Source organism: Phragmites australis, chromosome 23 (assembly GCF_958298935.1).
Source record: "Phragmites australis chromosome 23, lpPhrAust1.1, whole genome shotgun sequence".
Classification (NCBI taxonomy): Eukaryota; Viridiplantae; Streptophyta; class Magnoliopsida; order Poales; family Poaceae; genus Phragmites; species Phragmites australis.
Window position 1 is genome coordinate 89,826 of NC_084943.1, and position 21,847 is coordinate 111,672.

At 43.2% G+C, this 21,847-nt stretch overlaps 1 protein-coding gene across 3 annotated transcripts; it reads right to left on the minus strand.

Annotated features, from left to right (window-relative positions):
* Positions 1-3,532: 3,532 nt before the first annotated feature.
* Positions 3,533-21,828, minus strand: LOC133906143 (ABC transporter G family member 41-like). 3 transcript variants are annotated; one of them, XM_062347938.1, is made up of 21 exons: positions 21,278-21,828; positions 20,855-21,185; positions 20,674-20,750; positions 20,461-20,514; positions 20,289-20,379; positions 19,552-19,853; positions 18,596-18,877; positions 11,162-11,475; positions 10,919-11,079; positions 10,695-10,798; positions 10,214-10,367; positions 9,883-10,020; positions 9,721-9,794; positions 9,297-9,629; positions 8,883-9,173; positions 6,084-6,167; positions 5,577-5,710; positions 5,064-5,297; positions 4,792-4,963; positions 4,387-4,641; positions 3,533-4,029 (listed from the first exon to the last, which is right to left on the minus strand). In XM_062347938.1, the coding sequence occupies exons 1-21, from the start codon at positions 21,407-21,409 to the stop codon at positions 3,760-3,762; spliced, it is 3,987 nt and encodes a 1,328-aa protein (XP_062203922.1). In that variant the 5' UTR covers positions 21,410-21,828; the 3' UTR covers positions 3,533-3,759. The 3 variants fall into 3 exon arrangements, with proteins under 3 accessions (XP_062203922.1, XP_062203923.1, XP_062203924.1); XM_062347939.1 differs by having other exon boundaries at positions 11,162-11,241; positions 21,278-21,543; XM_062347940.1 differs by lacking the exons at positions 20,855-21,185; positions 21,278-21,828 and having other exon boundaries at positions 3,535-4,029; positions 20,684-20,750.
* Positions 21,829-21,847: the final 19 nt, after the last annotated feature.

Genomic DNA, 21,847 nt, shown 5'->3' on the forward strand with positions numbered 1-21,847 from the left:
CCTGCTTCCTTGCTCCAACAAGGCAACAAGCTACGGGAGTCCTCTGACGTTGCTGAAACTACGTGAGAGGGCAGATCGCCGTCCGCGCAGCCATCCAACGCTTCGCGATGCTGCCCAAAAGCCTGCAGCACGCGCTCGACCGTCTTGACCCGTGCATCCACTTTTTTCATCTTTGCTGCGTTTGGTTTTCCAACTGCGTGAAAGCAGGCTAAATAAAATTATATTTACCAAAAAAAAATATTTAGTTGATTTTATCTGTCTAGACAGACTAAGCTGAGCTTCTGTTTAAACCACACTAAATTGTACTTGTTAGACCATATTAGATAACATCGAGCAAAGGTAGGGAGCGAAGAGTTGGATGGACGGTGATAAACTGACTGTCCTCTGATGTAGTTCCATATCTAGATCATGCATGCAAGAATCTCTTCCTTCTCCTTCCTTTTTCTTCCTCTCCTTCATCTTTCAAGCAGGGAGCAGCAGGATCAAGGGAGGACGACCAGGAGAGAGGGGGGAATAGGGGGAGAAGAGGAAGTCAGCCAGGGGGAGTTTGGCCAAGGGGGATGGGGGGAGGCTAAGGTTGAGCGAAAAGGGGGCTTGGGCCTAATTGGACCGTCCTAAGGCCCAAGTGGGAGGTGAAAAGGCTGGCTTTCCTCTCTAGATAGCTCATCCATTATATATATATATATATATATATATATATATATATATATATATATATATATATATTTCTTTTAAATAATTCCATAGCACACACACAACTCCTGTGATTCACCGAAATAAAGAGAGAACTCCGTGAATCCACCAAAACTTCCAAAAAATGCCGAATTGACGTTGTAAGGCATTAAAAGAAATGTTCGCTGACAGATACAAACATAAAGATTTCCATGATGGGGATGGCATATTGTGGCTAGAATTCAAGGAAATATATCAATTGTAGCAGTAAGATAACCTCAACGTGTCTGTACTCAGTTGCTGAAATCTGTAAGTGTTTTATGTGTAATTCATAGTATACATTCTTGTACTATTAAATTGCATGTCTAATTTCTTTCTTATATAGAATGAGGTATAGAAATGCAGGAACGAGGGCATCCAAAGTAGGATTCCTCAACCCAACACTAGTAAATCAGGGCCTTCCCAAAGATTTTTCAAAAGAAACTAAGAATTATTTATTCAAGGCTATGCTCTACCATCAATACAAGACATTCATACTTTTACACTACAATTTTAAATATGTGTTTCCCTATTTACTTGTTCTACTCTTTTATGCGTAACATGATATTAGGACTAATTAGCTATTATGGCATATATGCAGTTTTCGTTGGATCCTCCTTATCATCCAACAGAACATTAGTAAGATTGTTATCTTATACTCACAAAGGAGAGAACAAATACAGCACCAACCTGTCAATCATTTCGTTATTGCACTAGTAATCTTTCATTCGATTGAATCTAAGTCTAATTACTAATCATAATCATGCACAGAGCGTACCAACGATACTGTAAGAAGAGTGCTAAATATCTACCATGCACGAAGGATTTTTTTTGTCCGAACCGGCTTTCTAGTACGTCTGAAATATTCATGTCACACAATTCCTACTAAACATCTTGTTCCATATCACTGATGTTTTAATTTCTTTTTTCAATGTTTGAGGCAGAACCCATGCAACAATTTATGTGGGTTCTATGCATGTGAGTACATGCACGGATTCATGAGGGACAATTTGATCAATGATGATGCTAAGATATGTAAATATATATTGATGTCTAATTTTTATTTTTATACGTATTTAAGTATTAATTTCTTCAATTCTTGTAACGATAGCGCTCAAGCTGAACACAAGTCGATTATTGATCAATCAAATCATAGCAATTCAAAGAACAAATCATCGAGTTCATCATTGATGAGGTTCACACTTTTGTAGATCCTTATTATTTCAAACTTGATGCAAAACTATGTACAAGGATGATAACTTATTTGATGTGTATGGATGAATTATACTTGTTAATGAGGATGACATGTGATTTTGTATATGGGTCATTTGTGAATGAAATATGTTGAGATAAGACTATTTGTGTATGTGAATGCTCTGTAATACATGTATGTGAGAATGAACTGGTATATATGCTATTTTTCATTTCACAATGTACATTAGAAGTAAGAATGAACATGTTAGCTCTCTGTACATATCACGGTCGGTTCTTATCATGAGCCGACAGTGATATTTAGGTAATATTTGGTTGGTTGTACGAAGTTAAATAGGATGGGATCATCCTGGATGGATGGGATGGTTCTAGATGAGATGATACAAGTAGCATGTTTGGTTCGATGTATGGAACAATACATAAGAGTGTTTAGTTAGATATATAGGATGTATATATGAATGTGTTTAGTTGCTAAAAAGATAAGCATTATATCTATTTATAACTTAATTTCTTTATAATATGATAATTTATAATTATAATTATCAACAGATTATTCTAATTAGTACCAATATTTACTAATTACAATTAATTATAACTTACATGTCACTATCCATCGCTAATTACCCATAATAATACTTAATTATGACTAATAACATCTAACCGTAACTCATGCATAGCTAATTGTTCTTAATTCTCACTAATACTCACTAATCATCACTAAGTACATGTAATTACAGGAGCTGACAAAGCCTGTACGGGATCGTTTGGCTAATTTTTCCGTATAGGATGGTTCAACATCTTAATAGAATATTTTTAAAATTTGTATCACCCTGTCCTGAACGAGTTGATACCATTCATCTAACCAAAGACAGACATATCGGCATATCATGCATCATTCCATATATGTATCATCTTGTACATCGAACTAAACACTACCTTAGAGTATCACTGTCGGTTTTTGACATGAGCTACTGTAGCTCCGAACCAGCAATGATAAGGACTATCACAGCCAGTTCCTGAGCTGACAGTGATAGTCGTAAAGCCAGTTACGAGCCGACTAAAGGAGTTTTCTGTAGCTGTGAACTTGTGAGAATACTTGAAACTATAGCTTAGAGACTAGCGGAATATAGCTCTAGACTAATACTAATACGAGTGTGTATGTGTGTGTTAGAACTTAGAAGAAGACGGGCCTGGGTATGGTTAGCAGCTAACCCGTGCACTGCTCTATTTATAGGGTTACTAAACTTGAGCCCTACGTTAACTAATTTGGCTTCTAGCTATTACCTTGCGCGCCCGTTTTAAGTTACTGGCCTGACGGCTATATCTTTTTCTCGCCCATGACAAACTGATCAGCTAGCTGCATGCTACTGGATTGATTAAACCATGAGTACTATGAAGTGGCAGCTCAATGACAGTGAGCCATGTAAGTCACATATGTGAACCTAGCAAAAGGTAGCACTCATGTCTATCTACAACGTTAGATAAAATCTAGAAGCAGCAGACCAACACTGGATTCCAATGTCTTTCACGCTGGAAAAATTCAGACCATAGTAAACGTTAGTGTGAAGGACACTGTTTTCTTGGTCGATATGCTGCGGCGCCATTGGATTTTTATGTACTAGTTCCCTGGCTGAATATTTTACTGGCGTCAATGTCTTGTGTACGTAATGCATTCTGTACGCAACAGTCAATTTCCAAAGGAGCTAAAAGAATACATTTCAGTCTGACCGATCAAGTGGTAATTGTAGTAGTTTTAATTTCTGTAAATATGTGGAAAAAGAAAATATATGCTACACTACAGAGGCAGTATTCTCCTTTCTGTTATTATTTATCTATTTATCGCCTTTGGAAGTTGAGCTTTGAAATGCTGTAACCGAAGAGGGTGGCAAAGAGGATGGGGAAGGCTGCCAGAACTATAGCTGCCAGTGGTAGCAGCTCGCGGCGAAAACCAAAGTAGTCTCTCACAAACACAGCAACAGATTTTGTCTCTCCGAATACCTCAATCTTCTTCTTGTCCTCATACCCAAACTGGGTGGTGAAGAAGACGTTAAGTGTCCACGACATTGGGGAGATGTAGTACAGCCATAGCCACCATTTTGGAATTTGCTGCAATGCAAGCATCAACAAGCAATTATGAATTAACCAGCATCATTTTGACCTTAGTAGTATATATACATAACATAAGTTTTTCAGTCAGTCTTTTCTATCTGAAACTAGAATCCTCCTTTTGGACTTATTCACGCACAAACTGTGTGTATATGTGGCATTAGTAAATTCTTGGCGGTAGGTGAGATGAAACAAAGAAATTATATGCAATGGAAAATGGAGGATTTGCCACTCCTTTGTTTTGCCGACATGTGGCCCCCAGGAGCCAAATGTCAATGGTACATTGGGTGGCAAATTCACAAACGTGGGTGAATGGAATGGAGAATTTAACTAATGGACATGACTGGAAGGACTTACTGGAGTAGGGACAATGAAGCCGGACATAAGATTTTGTATGGTGTAGAACATGGATGTCAATATTGACGCCACTTGGATGTTTGGGGTGAGTGACACCATCATCATTCCAAGGTACAGGAAGTAGAGCAGCGTGCAGAACATGGTATATAGGAACCAGAAAAACTTTGCTGCTGTCCATGCGTACCCTATCATTGGGTATGCTATAGACATGAACAATACTATCTGCACAAATACATAAGGAATCTCCATTGCAACCTACTTGAAAAAAAAAAACGAAACAATAAATATGGTCAAAGTCTGCAAATATTAATATTCACTATAGTAAACGGTGTTGCGAGCTCTGAAGTCTGAAACTAGTCTATAAACGTTTCGATATATGTAACTTGTACTGAGTCTATGATTGACCTGTGCAAAGGAGTAGGCCCAAGGAGAGTACATTCCAGCAAACCTTTCTCTGTACACGACAGAGCGCTCTATGGAGACGAATGGCATCACCGATTGGCAGTTGTTGATGCCAGCAAACAGAGTGGTGCCATACATGCATCCCAAAATGGTGAACAGACCTTGATGGTCATTTCTACCCACAAACAAAACAAGAATCAACAGAACCATCATGAATATCATGAATTAAGAAGAGATATGGTGTGACATGATGAACAAAGTGATAGTTTACGTACATGTTGTTTATGTTGCCTTGCTGCCAATATAATGCCCCAAATGCAATGCAACAGACCGTTATGAACATAATTCGCACAAGGTTGTAGGAAGGGGTTCTCCAATATGACAAACACTGCTTCCAGAGGCAAGCTTTGAACTGCTCCCAAAACTTTTGTGGATACCGTGTTGGGAAATAGAGATCACTTATACCTGGAGGTGGTATGCTCAAGCGCTTTACAAGTGTGTCCTTGTCCCTTCATTCACCAACTAACTATTAGCAAAAATGTCACACAGCACTTAATTTCTAACGAATGAGAGAGCACTTGTGCAGAAAAAAAATCATCCTTGTCAACACTGCCTTTGAGAGCCATGCCCGCTTTTTTTTTCTGAAGTATTGTCGAAGCACACCATCTCGTATTTGATATGGAACTTGTTTTGCTTGTTGTATTGTGTAATGATGATATTAATAATTAAGTTTGTTAGTGACATGTGCATGATCCCAGAGTTAACTATGATGATTTTCGAAATCTTACTTGCACATTGATGAGTCCCTGTAAATTTGTGCGAAATCGACTCCCAATTGAGCTTCCATAGATGTAGAAGTGGCTTCTAGCATCCATGTTGATGGGTTATAGTTGTCCTTGATCTTGGGTACCCCAGGTATTGCCTAGAATGAAATGGAGGGAATAATTTCACTAGTATGTTAACATGTGTACCACACAATAATCAAGGATAAAGGCCAGGTGATGGTAGATTATATTTAATTAAAACGGAGTGTGGTTTTGATTAATATAACATGTGCCTATTATGTGTCATATACATTAGAAATCATGAGGATCAGGAGAAGCCAAAGGAACACTGCTGTACAACTTCTTGAAAATATAGAAAAAATGGAAACTATATTTAGTTAGGTCTGTTTACTGGCAAAATAGGTTTAGATTGATATATATATATATATATATATATATATATATATATATATATCACATATATGAATGTAAATTATATATGTACAAGGACAAATTAAGCTTTTTAGTTACCTGGAAATATTGGATGATCTTACACGAATGGTGTCCAAGCGGTCCAGCATAGATCAACTCTCCACCCCTTTTCATCAGCATCAACTACATGTGAATTTACATGCTAATTAGTAATATATGGAACTTCAATACTACGTGAAATATGGCATGAAAGAACTGAAGATCAATTGTGCACATTAAATTTTATAGAATATCTCCTGTACTTCTTAAAAAAAACTAGGTAATTTGAAGCTTATCATCTAAACCGCTTAGACCATAAAAAAAAAAGGTTTATGCAGGTTCTGTATTGAACTTAGTTTGGAGTTCTTTATGTACAGATAGTATGGCTGGATGAATTTTCAGTTCCAGCAGACTGAACTGTAAAGAGTTCTATCAAGCAAACCCTCTAGTGCTTCATACTAGTCTTAGGCTATATGAATAGTAAGTGTCTCACCCTGTACTTTATATTCTTCCTGCAAGATGAGCAAATGCTTCATACTAGTTTCAAGCTGAAGTTGCAAACAGACAATGACCTCATAAGTACTAGACAATGAATTTTCACAAAATTTTGAACCATGAGTTCTTCTCAGTTTCCCAGTCGGTGGAGCTACTCTCCGATGAATTTTTAACGTTCTTGGGGAGCCACTTGATAAGTTGGGTCTTGTAGATACCAATGCAACATTCCCTATTCATAGATCCACCTGTCTTTATCGAGTTAGATACGAAATTATCCATCTTTGAAACATGTATTAAGGTGATCGATCTTTTAGCTCCTTATCGGCGTGGAGGAAAAATCGGACTATTTCGAGGGGCAGGAGTACGTAAAACTATTAGAGTATATGGTATAGGATACACAAGGATCCATTTGTTATGGTAGGTTAGGATTAAATTCCATCTTATCTCTAAGGTTGCTTGGCATCTAAGCTATCTGTACTCTATATATTCCGCACTCGAAACTCAATACAATACACACACAACATTACACCAATCCTCATACTTTTTCATGGTATCAAGAGTTTAAATTCTAATCCTAGGCCACAAACCTTAGCCACCATCAGCTTCCGCACCATGCGCCCCCGGGGAGATCGGTCTCTGTGATCTCCGCCGGGGGCAGCGCCGCCCGTACCTAGGATTCGCGTAGCCGATTGTGTTTATTGGCTTCCTTAGAGAGTCTTTTTTCAATCTCTTGATTGGGTTTTTCTTTCTCGTCGGTTGTTGTTTGGCGTTTCTCTTTGATTTTCCGATCCAAGATCGGTCTGCGTCGCCCGCCACACGTCGACCTCGCGCCTCTACTCAAATCAGCATTTATCCCACAAGTACTGTTCGTGGTGCTACAGTAGCAACACCGCTACAGTACGCGGCCGTTCATGTCTGAAACAGTGTCACCACTGCTACAGTGCGCAGGGTTGTTCCGTCTGCCCCGCCTGTCGACATGCCTCCGCCACGACCACCTTGCGCACCCTCAATCCGCCGATCGTGCGCGGTTCCTCCCGGCCAATCGGGCATGGCTCCCATCCTCCACGAGTACGTGTGTCTCCACCTGAGTATCGGAGCTGCTGTTGCATCGCCTTCGGGCCGCAGTGCTACCGCTCGTGATCTATGCCTCTGCAGCACTGCCACACCCTCCCAGGCGCGGTCCAGCCGCATAGAGGATCTCACCGTGGCCCTACATTGTCGTCCCCGTGCGCCATGACATTGCAGCCGATCGACGTCGCCTCTCTCAGCAAGTCATCGCCTCGGTTGTCGGCTCCTTTGGTCTTCGTCACACTGTTCGGGTGTTCTTCGCCGGCTTCTTTGAGCACTGCCACCACGCTCTCTCGAACACTGGTATTGCCGCTCCAGGCCGCTGATTCTGTCTCTACCGCCTTCGTCCAGCACAATCTCATCGCTAACGTCACAGTCTACTCCTCGACCTCTTTGTCTACTTCGACAACTATGGGCTGCATCGGCACCTTCTCCTCCTCACTGCTCTGCGCACCGGACCTTTGAGGCCTTCTCTGCTAGTCCCTCAGACACTGGCACATGGTTGGGCACTCTACCTTTGCGCGCCCTTTACTGGCAACACCGGTGAGTGCTTTCGTCCCCGACGCGTTCCCGGGCCTGGCAAACCCGGTGCACACCTCGTCCTCGACGGCCTTGATTGCATCGACTTCGGCATCGACATCTTCTTCTACGACTGCCTCGTCCGCGTCACCGTCTTCTTCCCTCGGGCCTCCCTGCACCCATCACCATGGTGCCCCTTGCGCTCGTGGCTTCATGTGTGGCTCCCTCGACCACAACAACCCTGACTACGGCTACACCGACCACGGCTATCTCACGCGGCATCCTCGACCATGACTATTCACCTCGCTCTCGGCTACCTCGACATCAGGCACAAAGGGCTACCATATGCATGAGAAACCCATCGGTTTCTCCAGTCACAATATCTGCATCACGCTGTTTCGACTGCGGGGGGATGTCATTCATCTTCCTCTCCAGTCTCATCGTCTGCGAAGCTCCCGCTATGACTGTAGGGGGATGTTAGAGTATATGGTATATGATACACAAGGATCCGTTTGTTATAGTAGGTTAGGATTAGATTCCATCCTATCTCTAAGGTTGCTTGACATCCAAGCCATCTGTACTCTATATATTTTGCCCTCGAAACACAATACAATATATCGACCACATCAACCAATTCTCATACTCTTTCAAAAACAGTACTCATCATGGAATTAATCAATAACATTGCTAAAGCTCATGGAGGCGTATATTACTTGTATTGACCTCTTTCTTGATTCTTATATCTTGAAGAATGAAGGGTATAAAAATAGTAAGTACCTCATCAAATGCCTCAAATATCTCGATACTTGGTTGGTGAATGGTGCACACAACTGTACGACCTGTGTCTGCAACATTCTTTACGGCACGCATGACAATAGCAGCTGCCCTTGCATCCAAGCCTGATGTTGGCTCATCCATGAATATGATTGAAGGGTTTGATACAAGCTCAACTGCAATTGTGAGCCGTTTCCGTTGCTCCGTAGAAAGCCCATTTACCCCTGGTATTCCAACCAAAGCATCTTGTATTTCGTCCAACTCAATTGTTTCAAGGACTTGATTGACAAATTCCTGTGAGAAAAAAAGAATATGAGTCACCTTGTAATTCTGTCTAATCGTCCTGGAACCTAAGATACAATTATACAAATGAAAACCCTGTATCTATTTGGTTTCATTAACAAGTATAACTCTCACATTTCTCGTCTTGGAGTCAACTTCTGTTGGAAGGCGCAACCAGGCTGAATATGCAACAGACTCGCCCACTGTGATCTGTGGGGAGTGAACATCAGTTTGTTCACAATAGCCTGATATCCTAGCAAAAGTTTGTTGAATTTTAGGATAACCTCCTATTCTTATATCTCCTTCAATAATACCACCAGTTTTCCTCCCAGCAAGAACATCAAGCAGGGTTGTTTTCCCTGCTCCAGTAACCCCCATGAGTGCTGATAGGACCCCTGGCTGGAAAGCTCCTGTGATGTTGTGGAGTAGTTGTAGTTTTCTCTCCATATAACCTTGCTCCCTCATTTGCTGCAATGAAAAAAAAAACTTTATATAGGGTTATTAAGCATAGCTTTCTTTCACAAGTAATTGTCTTGACTCTTAAGAGTATGATATTGACCGTAGGTGTGTCCACATAGTAGTTCACATCTTGAAATGACATTGTAAGGGGCGTGAAGGGTAATACCATCCTCCCTGCACAAGATTTGATCATTGAATAGTGAGTTCCATTTCATTGAAACTTTGAGATGCATTTTGTTGTACAGTGTAGAATTCGACTAACCAGTCCTGTTAAGAGTCAAAGAAGCTTCTGTTTGTGACTTATGCATCCCATTTTCTATGTCCTTGGACATATCTTGGTCTCTTCCATTAAATGTGGTAAGCTTATCACGAGAGATAATAGCTCGAGAAGTTCCTGGTGCTGAGAATGATGTACATGGGAGGTTAGAACAACTTGTGCTTGTGAATGGACCTATTCTACCACATTTCTGTTGTTTACTTAATTGATAGTATATGCTTTGATCGAGTTTACGATTCATGCAATTCAGTTGCATTTGAAAAATAAAGTATACTAGCTTGTTAATTCGAAGAAATTTTAGCTATAATGCACTTACGCTTTTTAATAGTCAAGCCAACGGCAAAACCTATATTGAACAACAAAATAAACCCAAGTAGTGCTCCAATTGAAATCCAGTAGAAGTAGTTGGAGAAGTCTAACCCTCGGTCCATTAAAATCCTCCTTCCAAGTGTCACATCAGAAATCTTGAACTATCAACATTGAAAAATCAGTATTGTGTGGGAGTGCTAAAATTTGCATTATACATATTTTTATATACTTTTGCAATGTGATGGCAGGAGGTCTGCATAATCCATTAGGAGGAAAAACAAGTTTGGTTAACGCCTTACAAGGTCATGAAAAATCAGGCTTCACTTCCACCAACAGGTATAGTAAACTGAAGTAAAATATATGAAACACTACTATACTACAACAAAAACGACAAAGTCTTTGTTATTGCTTGCGAAGTCCAACAGGTGGGCTTTTAGTTATGGAGTGCATTTTCTTAATTAATTCAAGTTTGCTATGTCAGAGTGTACCTTTAGCCATCTTGGTGCCAAAAACTCATTTCCGGTTAAGCCTATCTCAGCGTACGACAACGGAGAGAGCCAAAATCCCCATTTCAACCATTTAGGCATGGATGCTGTAGCAATATGACACAAAAAAGTGTGAGTAATGTTTCTGTAATAGTTAGCATAACAATATACTTTTGTAGGGTCTCTTGCTAGAAATATAATTTGATGGAAACAAGGGAATGTCTTACACCGAGGAATGATGAAACCCCCGAATAGAAGGATGACTAGAAATGACATTGTACCGCCCACTGAACCAGCCACCATTGTTTGGCAGTATGATGCAACACATCGAAACTTTGATAATGCTACAATGTGGATAAAGAAGAGGATGAGGAGATGCCGAAAGAATCTGCACGCAAGAATACTGCAAGTTAGAACAAAGTTTATTCCTACTCACTCGCTACTTAGACTCAACACAACTTGAACTATACCTGGATGCTTGCGGAGTATAGCCAATGAGGAAGTAAGATATTGATGTCCAAGCTATTGACTCAACCAAAGAAACTGGAACCTTTAGGATAAAAGCTGGTATTGCATAAGCCCATGCAGGATAGAAATAGTAGTCTCTTTGTTTGTAAAAGACTGGGAGTCTGCTGATTGCCATGGCCAGCTCAGGGAATCCATTCACCATCAGCAGAAGGAGTGCATAGAATAGTGAACCCATGAAATAGTTAGCATGAACTCTATCAACACCCATATGGGTGTGGAGAAATACCGTCCCAGTAATAATGGCAAGTAGTCCAAGCTGAAGTAAAAATATGCACTATGTTAATTTTGAGCGATCATGTTGAGAAAAATGTAAAATCATACTCTAGTTCATTTTAACTGTAAGACATATCTTTTATCAAAAGGACTGTATTTGAAGTCCTATAATATAGTTAATCATATAAGAACATGAGAATTAAAGTTCTTAAAAGTTACATTGTGTAGGAAGTGCATGTAGATTAATATTTTTGCAAGTTCACACACAGTGTGCTAACTTTTTTGTAATGGGAGTTTAGTGTAGATTTAGATATGGTCCAAGGTCCAAGAGTTCACTTTTTGGGTACATAGAATTACACAGGTACTGCAAAATGGCTACTGAACTTATGTACTAAGTGCGTGTTCAATTAATTCTCGTGTTCTTCAAATAGAGATCTCCTAATTGTTGGGAGTGTTGACGAACAAAGTCTGGCTCAGCCACCATACATACAGTCTGTTGAAGCTCTCCTATTCTATCGGCACCATTCCAATCCATTCGCTCGTCAGTTGTAGAATAGGTAGTAGTTGCTTTTGACTAGGAGGTTAGTTTCACTCAATCAAGCCTGTACACAGTATATATGTACACCACCTCAATGATCAAATGAATACATTGAGCATTCTCTCATTCTACATGGTATCAGTTGCCCCTCTTTCTTTTTGAGAGCGATCCTGTTCCCAGCTTCTGCCCACCCTCTGCTGCCATGTCTTCCTCACTTTCATCGGCCTCTTCGACTAGTGGCAATCCATTCGTCATGGCTCCACCTGTGCCTGCCTCCTTCGCCACCATTCAACTGGTGAACATCCGCACCCACGTTCCCGTCACTCTTGACCTCCAAGACTCCAACTTCACCCAGTGGAACACATTCTTTGCTATTGTCTTCCACAAGTTTGGCCTCCAAGATCACTTCGACGGCTCCGTCGACGCTCGGCTCATGTTCACCAATGCCGAATGGATCCAAATCGATGCCTACATCGTGTCTTGGATCTACACCACTATCGCCAAAGAAATCCTTGACATCATCCTGCATCCCAACGACACGACCCATGGTGCATGGTCGTCGGTCTCCGGCCTCTTCCTCGATAATTAGCTTCAACGTGCCGTCTACCTCCAGCAAGAATTTCACAGACTCTACCAAGGTGATCTCACAATCACTCAGTACTACAGCAAGCTAAAGACAATCGCGGACAATCTCTGCGACGTCGACGCTCCCTTTATGGATCAGGAGCTGGTCCTGAACACGCTGCACGGTCTAAGTTTGCAGTTCGGCAATGCCATCTTCAACCTCATTCTCTTGACACCATCGCCTTCCTTCCTCAAGGTGCGGTTGCATCTTCTGCTCGAGGAAACTCGCCTTGCACAGACGGCGAAAATGGCTGTTGTGACTGCCCTCCTCACTGGCAGTAGCAGCACCAATTCTCCTCGCCCGTCCTCTGGCACCACCTCGACATCCACCAATGACCGCATCAAAGGGAAGAAACGATGCTCCAACAATTCCTCCAAGAGCTCCACACCCACCCCTCCGACATCGGCACCAACCTGGCACGCCAGCTTGAACCCATGGACTAGAGTTGTCCATGCCTGGATAATGCCTCCCTGGCGCTCTCCCAGCGCCAAACTTCTTGAGCCTCGTCCTGGTCTTGCCCCTCCCCATGCCATGCACGCCTCCACCCCGACAAGTACCGTCAGCCTCTCGGTTGCTGGACCCACCCCACCAGCGTCCAACGCAGCGTCCTGGGACCCGGTGCTACTTTTGGCGCTCCATAACCTTCCCACGGATGCGCCCTACATCGACAGCGGGGACTGGTTTCTTGACACAGGTGCCACCTCCCATATGACACACAATCACGGTAATCTCTCCTCCCTTAGCCCCCTCCATACTGCATCCCGTATCACCGTCGGCAATGGCACCACCATGCCGATTACTCATATGGGACATACTTCTTTCTCTACCTCCTCCTCTCCTCTTCATTTGGACAGCGTCTTGGTTTCTCCGTCTCTTATCAAGAAATTAATCTCTGTTCACGCCCCACTCGTGACAATCATGTCTCTGTTGTTTTTGAATCATCTGGTTTCTCTGTCAATGATCTACGCATACGGATGACCATCCTTCGAAGTAACAGCCCCGGTGGCCTCTACCCAATACATGGCGACACTGCTTCTCCTCAGGCCCTGTCTACCTCCGTGGATGTTTGGCATGCCTGGCTTGGTCATCCAGGACGTGCACCCCTCGCTGCTATTCTCCGAAATTTTGGCTTCTCCTTCAATAAGACGTCCACCCATCTGTGTCATGCGTGCCACACTGGGAAGAATGTTCGCCTACCATTCTCCTCTTCCTCGTTAGTGCCTGTTTTTCCATTTCATCTCGTACACTGTGATGTTTGGACATCGCCTGTTCTTAGCAACTTTGGAATGCATTTTATTTGGTCATACTCGATGATTATTCTCATTTTGTATGGACATTTCCCTTGCACCATAAATCATATGTTCTTTCCACCATGCGTCCTTTCTTCACATATGTTCGCACTCAGTTCTTTCTTTCTATTCAGTGTGTGCAAACAGACAATGGTGGCGAGTTCGACAATCTCGCAACACGCTCCCTCTTCTCTGAACATGGCACTTTACTGGGGCTTACATGCCCATATACGTCTGAGCAAAATGGGCGCGCCAAACGCATTCTATGCATGTTGAACGAAGGTGTGCGTGCACTGCTCTTCCACGCCTCCGTTCCAACTCGCTTTTGGCCTGACACCCTTGCCACTTCCACATACCTCTTAAATTGCCGGCCATGTCAGGCTCGCAACAATGCCACACCCTATCAACTCCTGTTTGGCTGTTGCCCAGACCACCAACACCTCCGCATATTCGGTTGTTTGTGCTACCTCAACACCACAGCAACCGCACCTCACAAACTTGCCCCTCGGTCAGTCGCATGTGTGTTCCTTGGCTACCCGTTCGGCACGAAAGGCTATCGATGCTACGACATTGTCACCAAGCGCATTATAACCTCTAGGCACGTCACCTTCAATGAGTCCACATTTCCTTTCTCTTAGGTACTGGAGTCCTCACATGCCTCTCCTCATCCGCCTGATCTCGCCTCGGACATCATCTCTATCATCATGTCAGCAGCTCATCCTGCCCCTCATAGCGCTTCTGCACCACAAACTCCAACGCCACTCGCTCTACCACCACCAACAACAAGCCCACCGTCACCTCCACTCCCACCCACCCATGATACCAACTCGGATCCCCACGGCACAACTCCATCAACCATGCCTCGTTATCCCATGATAACTCGAGCTCGTGCTGGCATCCGCGTACCCAACCCAAGCTACACCTGTGTCTCGCCCATGACACCTTTGGCGTCCAGCCTAACACCGGTGCCAGTCCTTACATCTGTTCGAGCCGCACTACATGACCCGAACTGGCTCGCTGTAATGTAGGCTGAGTATGACGCGTTGCACCGCAATCGCACTTGGATGCTTACTCCACGACCGCCCGGTGCTCACATCATCTCCAGCAAATGGTTGTTCAAGCACAAACTCCACCCAAACTCCACCCTCGACTGGTACAAGGCACGATGGGTTGTGCGTGGTTTCACGCAACGGCTCGGCATGGACTTTGGCGACACGTTTGCTCTCGTCGTCAAGCCAGTGAACCAGCTCGGCGTCACCAATGCGTTCTTGCATAACGACATCTTTGAACGCATCTATTATCATCAACCAGCCAGTTTCGTGGATGTTGAGCACCCCGACTATGTCTGTCTCCTCACCAAGTCCCTCTAAGGGCTAAAACAAGCCTTGTGCGATTGGTACACGCGGTTTGCGTCATTCCTTACCAGACTCAGGTTCACCTCTACAATGTCTGACTCATCCCTCTTCGTTCTTCGCCACGGCAATGACCTGACATACCTGTTGCTCTACATGGATGACATCGTGCTCACGTCCTCCTCCGATCGACTTCAGTGCCAAATCATCGATTGTCTTCGCACTGAGTTCGCCATGAAGGACCTCAGGCCCTTGAACTACTTCCTCGGCATCCAAGTTCAACGCACTCCGACGGGCTTCTTCCTCAACCAAGAGAAATATGCCCTCGACATCCTCGAATGCGCTAGCATGATGACTTGCAAGCCGGCGAACACACCCATCGACACCAAGCCAAAGCTCTCTACCTTCGACGGCAAGCCTGCTATGGACGCGTCATTCTACAGGAGTGTTGTTGGCGCCCTCCAATACCTGGCAATGATGCGCCCCGATCTTGCATACACTATCAATCAAGCCTTCCTCCATATGCACTCCCCCATGACATTCACTAGGTGCTTGTGAAACGGATTTTCCGATTTGTACGTGGCACCATTCAACACGGCCTAGTCATCACCGGTTCACTGACTTCAGACATCGTCGCATATTCTGACGCCGATTGGGTCGGGTGCCCGGGTACACGATGATCCACCTCTAGCTATTGTGTGTTCCTTGGCGCCTCACTTGTGTCCTGGTCCAGCAAACAGCAGCCCACCGTCTCTCGTTTGAGCACCAAAGCCGAGGACCATGGTGTTGCCAATGTCGTAGCCGAATGCTGTTGGCTCTGCCAGCTTCTTCATGAGCTGCACTAAAAGTGCATCTAGGCCCCTAAGTGAGTTTTGGTAATAATGACAAAACAATTAAAGGATTAATGAGTTTTATGAAGTATATAGGTGTAATTCAATCAAGTGAGAATTTGATGTATGATGATCCCCCCAAAAAGGAAAAATGAAAGCGACTCATGGATCTTATAGTTTTAAATTCATTTATCTTTTAAAATTAAGTTTAGAATACCGTACTATTAAGGGGATATGAAATTTACTTGTTTACATAGAAACAGTGCTCAAAAGATCTAACAAACCTATGAGAGACACATCGAACACAACACTTGCACCTATGTTAGCCCTAATCTTTTAAAAATGTGCAAATGCGGAATGTCCGCATTTTTGCGGATAGTTCGCACTTTAGCAGAGTTTGGGTTAACTAAGGGTGTGTGAAAGGTTCACACTTTTGTGAAGTGTCCGCATTTTTGCGATGAGTCCGCATTTTCACAGGTGTAACGACTAGTTTTTGAGTGTAGAGTATTTATACCCCACTCTCTCACCTCTCCAATACAACCTAACTCATTCATTTCGACCTAACTTGAGACAAGCAGCTCAAGTGCATTCAAAGCTCCCCTCTCCACTCCTCTTTGTGATTCTAGGTTAAATCTTGTGTAGGATTGAGTGCGAGCAAGGAGTAGTGCTAGTAAAATTCAAATCCATCCTTTGCGCACTCGTTTTCTTCGTCAAGTTGGTGATTTCGTGTTTGTTACTCTTGATGGTTTCTCCACCTAGACGGCTAGGCGTCGCCCATTGAACTTCCAATCTTGTGGTGAGCCCCGGAACGTTTGTATCACCCCTACAAATTTAAGTAAGCAACCCTAGCTCGATCTTTGTGATCGCTTAGGTGAGGAAAGGGTTGGAAGAAACCCGGCTCTTTGTGAGCACCTCAACGGAGACGTAAGCACTTCTTTGTTGAGTGGCCGAACTTCGGTCAACAAATCCTTATGTCTCATTTGTCAATCTCTTGTGATTTGTTGCATATTCTTGTTCCTGTTGATTTTTAGGGTTTCGACCCGATCTATCTCTTTGTGAGATTTAAGCTGTAGGTACTTGGAGAAATAGGTTGGAACACATCCTGTGGTGCTTGGTAGTTCATGGATTTGATTCACGTTGTTGTTGCATAGGCATCAATTTGAGTTCTCCCAGAAATATTCGGAGTATCCGTAGATTTCTACGGAACCTCTGTATATTTACAGAGGTTCCAGAAAAATCTACGGTGAGTCCGCATTTTACTGATCCGCTGCGTTTAGTTTGTAAAATTTTCAGATTCTGCCTATTCACCTCCCCTCTAGGTGACATCAGATCCTTTTTATGCACACAGACGCCATCAAAGAAACCATTGTCTACTGCGACAATGTCTCGGCTTCCTACCTCGCATCCAACCCAGTTCACCTCTGGTGCACCAAACACATCGAGTTGGACATTCATTTCGTTCATGTTCCCAGCAACCACCAATTCGCAGACATCGTGACGAAGGGCCTTCCGTCGTCACTGTTCGATGCCTTCTGCTCCAGTCTGTGCCTCTCTGAAGATGCACGGACTGCGGGGGGGGGGGGGGGGGGGGTGTTGACGAACAAAGTCTGGCTCGGCCACCATCCATGCAGTTTGTTGACGCTCTCCTATTCTACCGGCACCATTCCAATCCATTCGCTCATCAGCTGTAGAATAGGCAGTAGTTGCTTTTGACTAGGAGGTTAGTTTGACTCGATCAAGCCTATACACAGTATATATGTACACCACCTCAATGATCGAATGAATACATTGAGCATTCTCTCATTCTACAGGGAGGTTTGATGATATACAACCAATTGGGAGAGAATCAATAGACTGCTTTTCGAGAGTAATTCAAAACTTCCCAAGCGCAGCATACAACTCCCTGCAGCACTCATCAAGTGAGCCTACATCTTGGATTTGAGCGCACATGAAATGGTAAATTGACAAATAAATAACAGGCGTATTGTGGTCTTGATGCGATGTCAAACCTGGTGACCTAATGGTGTTAAGGCATACTAATGACATAATGACAGGAATATCCTATTATGCGTGTCTTCTGTGGCACCACAACAATGTTGATGAACTTTGGCATTTTTACAATTGCGAGAAACCCTAGTGGCAGAATGACAATTGACCCTTCTTTTAAAGTAAAAGGTGTTTCAGATGCAAATAAAAATATAGGAGTTCAAGTTTTTCATTCTTTAGTGCAAAGGCTTGATTGCAATGTCCATAGTAACACAAGAACTTTATCAATATATTCTTGTCATCAGAAGGTGGAGAAATTATACATATCCTATAAGTTTTGTTACCTTTCTATTCATGGCTAATACTGCACATAATACATTTGATGTTCATTAAGCGAATGCGAACAAGAATTCAATATATGGTCATCAATATCTAGCTTCATGCATTGGCTTTGAATTGTAATATACAAAACGTGTTCACCAATTCGCAGCAGTATGTTATCAACAACATTGCTCTCCAAAAGATATCTTTCGAATGACTTACCTGAACAGCTTTTGTTACGTAGATGAAGGCATTCCGTTTCATGAGGAGAAGCTCCCTTGCGAAACATGCCTTAAGGAGTTCCCACTTGGATAATGAATAGATACTGAAGGACAAGGCCTTATTATGACCCTGAGATTTGTCATAAGGCTTTGAAAACTCCTCAGCAAGATTCTGACCAACTTGAGATGCTTTGAATTGAAAACTGAACTGGTCAACGGTAACAAATTTGTATGTTTCTCCGCTACGGCTCCAGTATTGCTGTTGATCTTTTCTTGACAAGACCTACACATAACTTTGTAAGGACGAAGAATTCCTAGTTTCTGATAGTATACTTTTTATCAGCCTAATTTATACCAGAATACTCTAATATATCCGATTGCTTCATATTAACAGTTTTAGTCATTTTAGTTGGTATTACTCCATTGTAAGTTGCACAAATATTGGAACTTGAAGCATGTATCTACAAAAGGATAGGTATTAAAATCAATCTATCAAGATAAATGTTCAGTTTAGCTGTTATGCATATTGCACTTAATGATATGCTAAGGCAGCAGACAAAATTTTGACATCTATATAGTCTGCTAGAGCTAGAAAGGATCAGATTGCATTTTTTTTATGAGGCATATCAGTAAAGTAGGGTCAACCCTCTAGCCAGGTGACAGAGCATATGATTTTAGTGGTTGAGGTCATGGGTCTAGACCCAGAATCTCCTTAGAAACAAAGATATGCAATACCTTCAATGTATTATCATTAGGAAAAATTGGGTAAAGTACAGGGCCCATATGCCCCGTACTTCTTTTTTTTCAACGAATATATGCCCTGTACTTCTCTCTCCAATAAATGTTATGAATAAGTAGTAGTATGATGGCTTATAGGAACTGCTAGACCCTGTTGGTGCTTGTTTTTTTCATAATCACTTCCGTATTACTCAAAGTTGTAAATTAATAATTGTATACCTCTTGAAGAAAGTCAGCTGCTCCTTTCCTCTCCGGGCACTTGAATCCACATGATTCAAAGAAACTCAAAATGCAACTCTTAGATCCATGGTATACAATTTTTCCTTCAGCCATCAAGATAATATCATCAAAAAGTTCATAAGTCTCTGGTGCTGGTTGAAGGAGTGAGACTAGTATGGTAGACTCTGAGAGATGAGCCAGCTGCTGCAGGCAAGAAACAATTTGGAATGTGGTGGAGCTATCCAACCCAGTTGATATTTCATCCATGAAGAGAGCTTTTGAGGGTCCTACTATCATCTCTCCTGATTGTCAGACAAATTTTTTAGAAAGGCAACAAGCATCCACAGTTGCTACAACTGATTTTTGTTATCTTATATTGACCAATTGATACTGGGATTATATAAAATGAACATATCACTTTAAGACATATCCTTTTTTTTTCATACCTTAATCAGGGAGACTGCTATGGTTTTCATAAAAAAAGGTAGTTTACAGTATACCTTGCCCCGTATTATTAGATAGATATAACAAAGTGTTACAGTCATATATGTCAATAAATGAACTAAAATTATTACCAGAACCAAAAAAGGCATGAAAAGGAAATGGTGCATAGCATTCTGTCAGAAAATTATAGAACTTTAGTCAATAAATTGTAGTATTTTAATTCAGTCCCTACAGGATTGTAGTTGGGATAACAAAACATCATACTCACACAATTCAAAATATTGTAGAATCACCTGTGGTTAGTCTCTTCTTCTCACCGCCTGAAATACCTCTTCTCATTGCATCTCCCACCATTATGTCAGCGCATATGTCAAGTCCCATGATCTGTCAGTTAAGGAAGAGCTTATGCACAGGGAAATTCTATTATGTAGGGGCTCGTGAGCATACTTTTTGGGCAATAATTACCTTCATAATGTAGTCTGTTTGCATGCTCCTTTCTAAACCTTCCACAGATATCGCCTATAAAAAAGAAATGTAACGCGCGCTACTGAATAGAAATGAAGTAGAGTTTGTGCACATGAAAGGGTGAGTTGTATGTTTTCAGTGTTGCGTGCCGATATGGTCAAAATCACATTATGATGTGAACACATGAAAAATCATAATAAGGTTAGTGTTTGCCTTCATATACGTGTCTATGTCGGGGTCAGGGGTAATCCCAGCCACCTTCTCCCTTCGAATCACCTCCTTGATGATTTCTGAGAAAAATACATAAGCAAACTCGGTTTAGGAATGGCTGAAATGATGATATGTATACTTGTTAGTATGGAGACATTTGGATTTGGTTGATCAACATAGTTACCTGCTCTGTTGCCAACACCCTGGAATCTTGCAGAGAAGTCGAGGGTCTCTCTGACAGTCATCTCAGGGACATGAAGGTCATACTGACTGATGTAAGCTGCCGTCTTCTCCGGGACAAACTCATTCAGCTTCACGCCATTGTACTCGATTTCTCCTGTCACCTTGAGATTGGTGTTGAGCTTGCCTGCGAGTGCCTTGAGGAGGGTGGTTTTGCCGCAGCCTGGGGGTCCCAGGAGAAGCGTCAGCCTCCAAGGCTTGACGATGCCGCTGACACCGTTGAGGATGCGGATCCTCGCTTGCTGCCGGTTGAATCCCAGCATGCTGCTCACCACCTGACCACAGTCATTCATGTGCATGTCTCGACTCGATCATGCACCGGCAGTGTTAACTGTGGACGGATCGAGGTAGCTAGATGGAGACGTACCGAGAGGCTGGAGACGGCGGCGTTCCAGATGGTGGGGAGCGGCTTCCCCTGCACCACCTGGCATTCCGCCTCCACGCATACGTCGCGCCACCGCACCTCCACCGTCGCCGGCCGGACGCCCACCCTGTCCATCCTCTGCCGCTGCTTCCGGAGCAGACGGAGGTTGTCGCGTTGGATGTTGGCGATGAGGGTGTCCACCACCACCCGCCGCTCCACCGCACCCAGCCTCCGCACATCCACCACCTCCAACGGCGCCACCTCCCCATGGTCTCCATTGAGAGGGCCAAGGCGTAGGCGAGCGTGGAGCAGCGAGGTGTGCAGCCTGTCCGAGGTGGGCAGCCTCTCGATGGACGCCCATTTCAGCTCAACCTCATCCTCATGCTGATTGTCGGAGAGAGAGAGCCTGGAGAGGGAGCGCGACAAGCTCTCCCTGAAGCTGGCCGCCGCGGCCCGCAGCGACGACGAAGACAGCTGCTGCTGCTCCCATCTTGATCTTGATGAGCTCACTTTATTTCCCGTCTCCGGCTCTTGTTCGCCATGATCTTCTTGTACTTTATTTCCCGTCTCACT

Bases quoted from the DNA above. Each gene is read 5' to 3' on its own strand.
- LOC133906143 (XM_062347938.1), bottom strand. From the start codon at position 21,409: ATGGACAGGGTGGGCGTCCGGCCGGCGACGGTGGAGGTGCGGTGGCGC. The intron at 11,476-18,595 runs GTAAGTCATTCG...TTTTTACTTCAG, and splicing joins ACGTAACAAAAGCTGTTCAG to CTTGGACTACTTGCCATTAT. The intron at 9,795-9,882 runs GTTAGTCGAATT...AATCTTGTGCAG, and splicing joins TTTGACTCTTAACAGGACTG to GGAGGATGGTATTACCCTTC.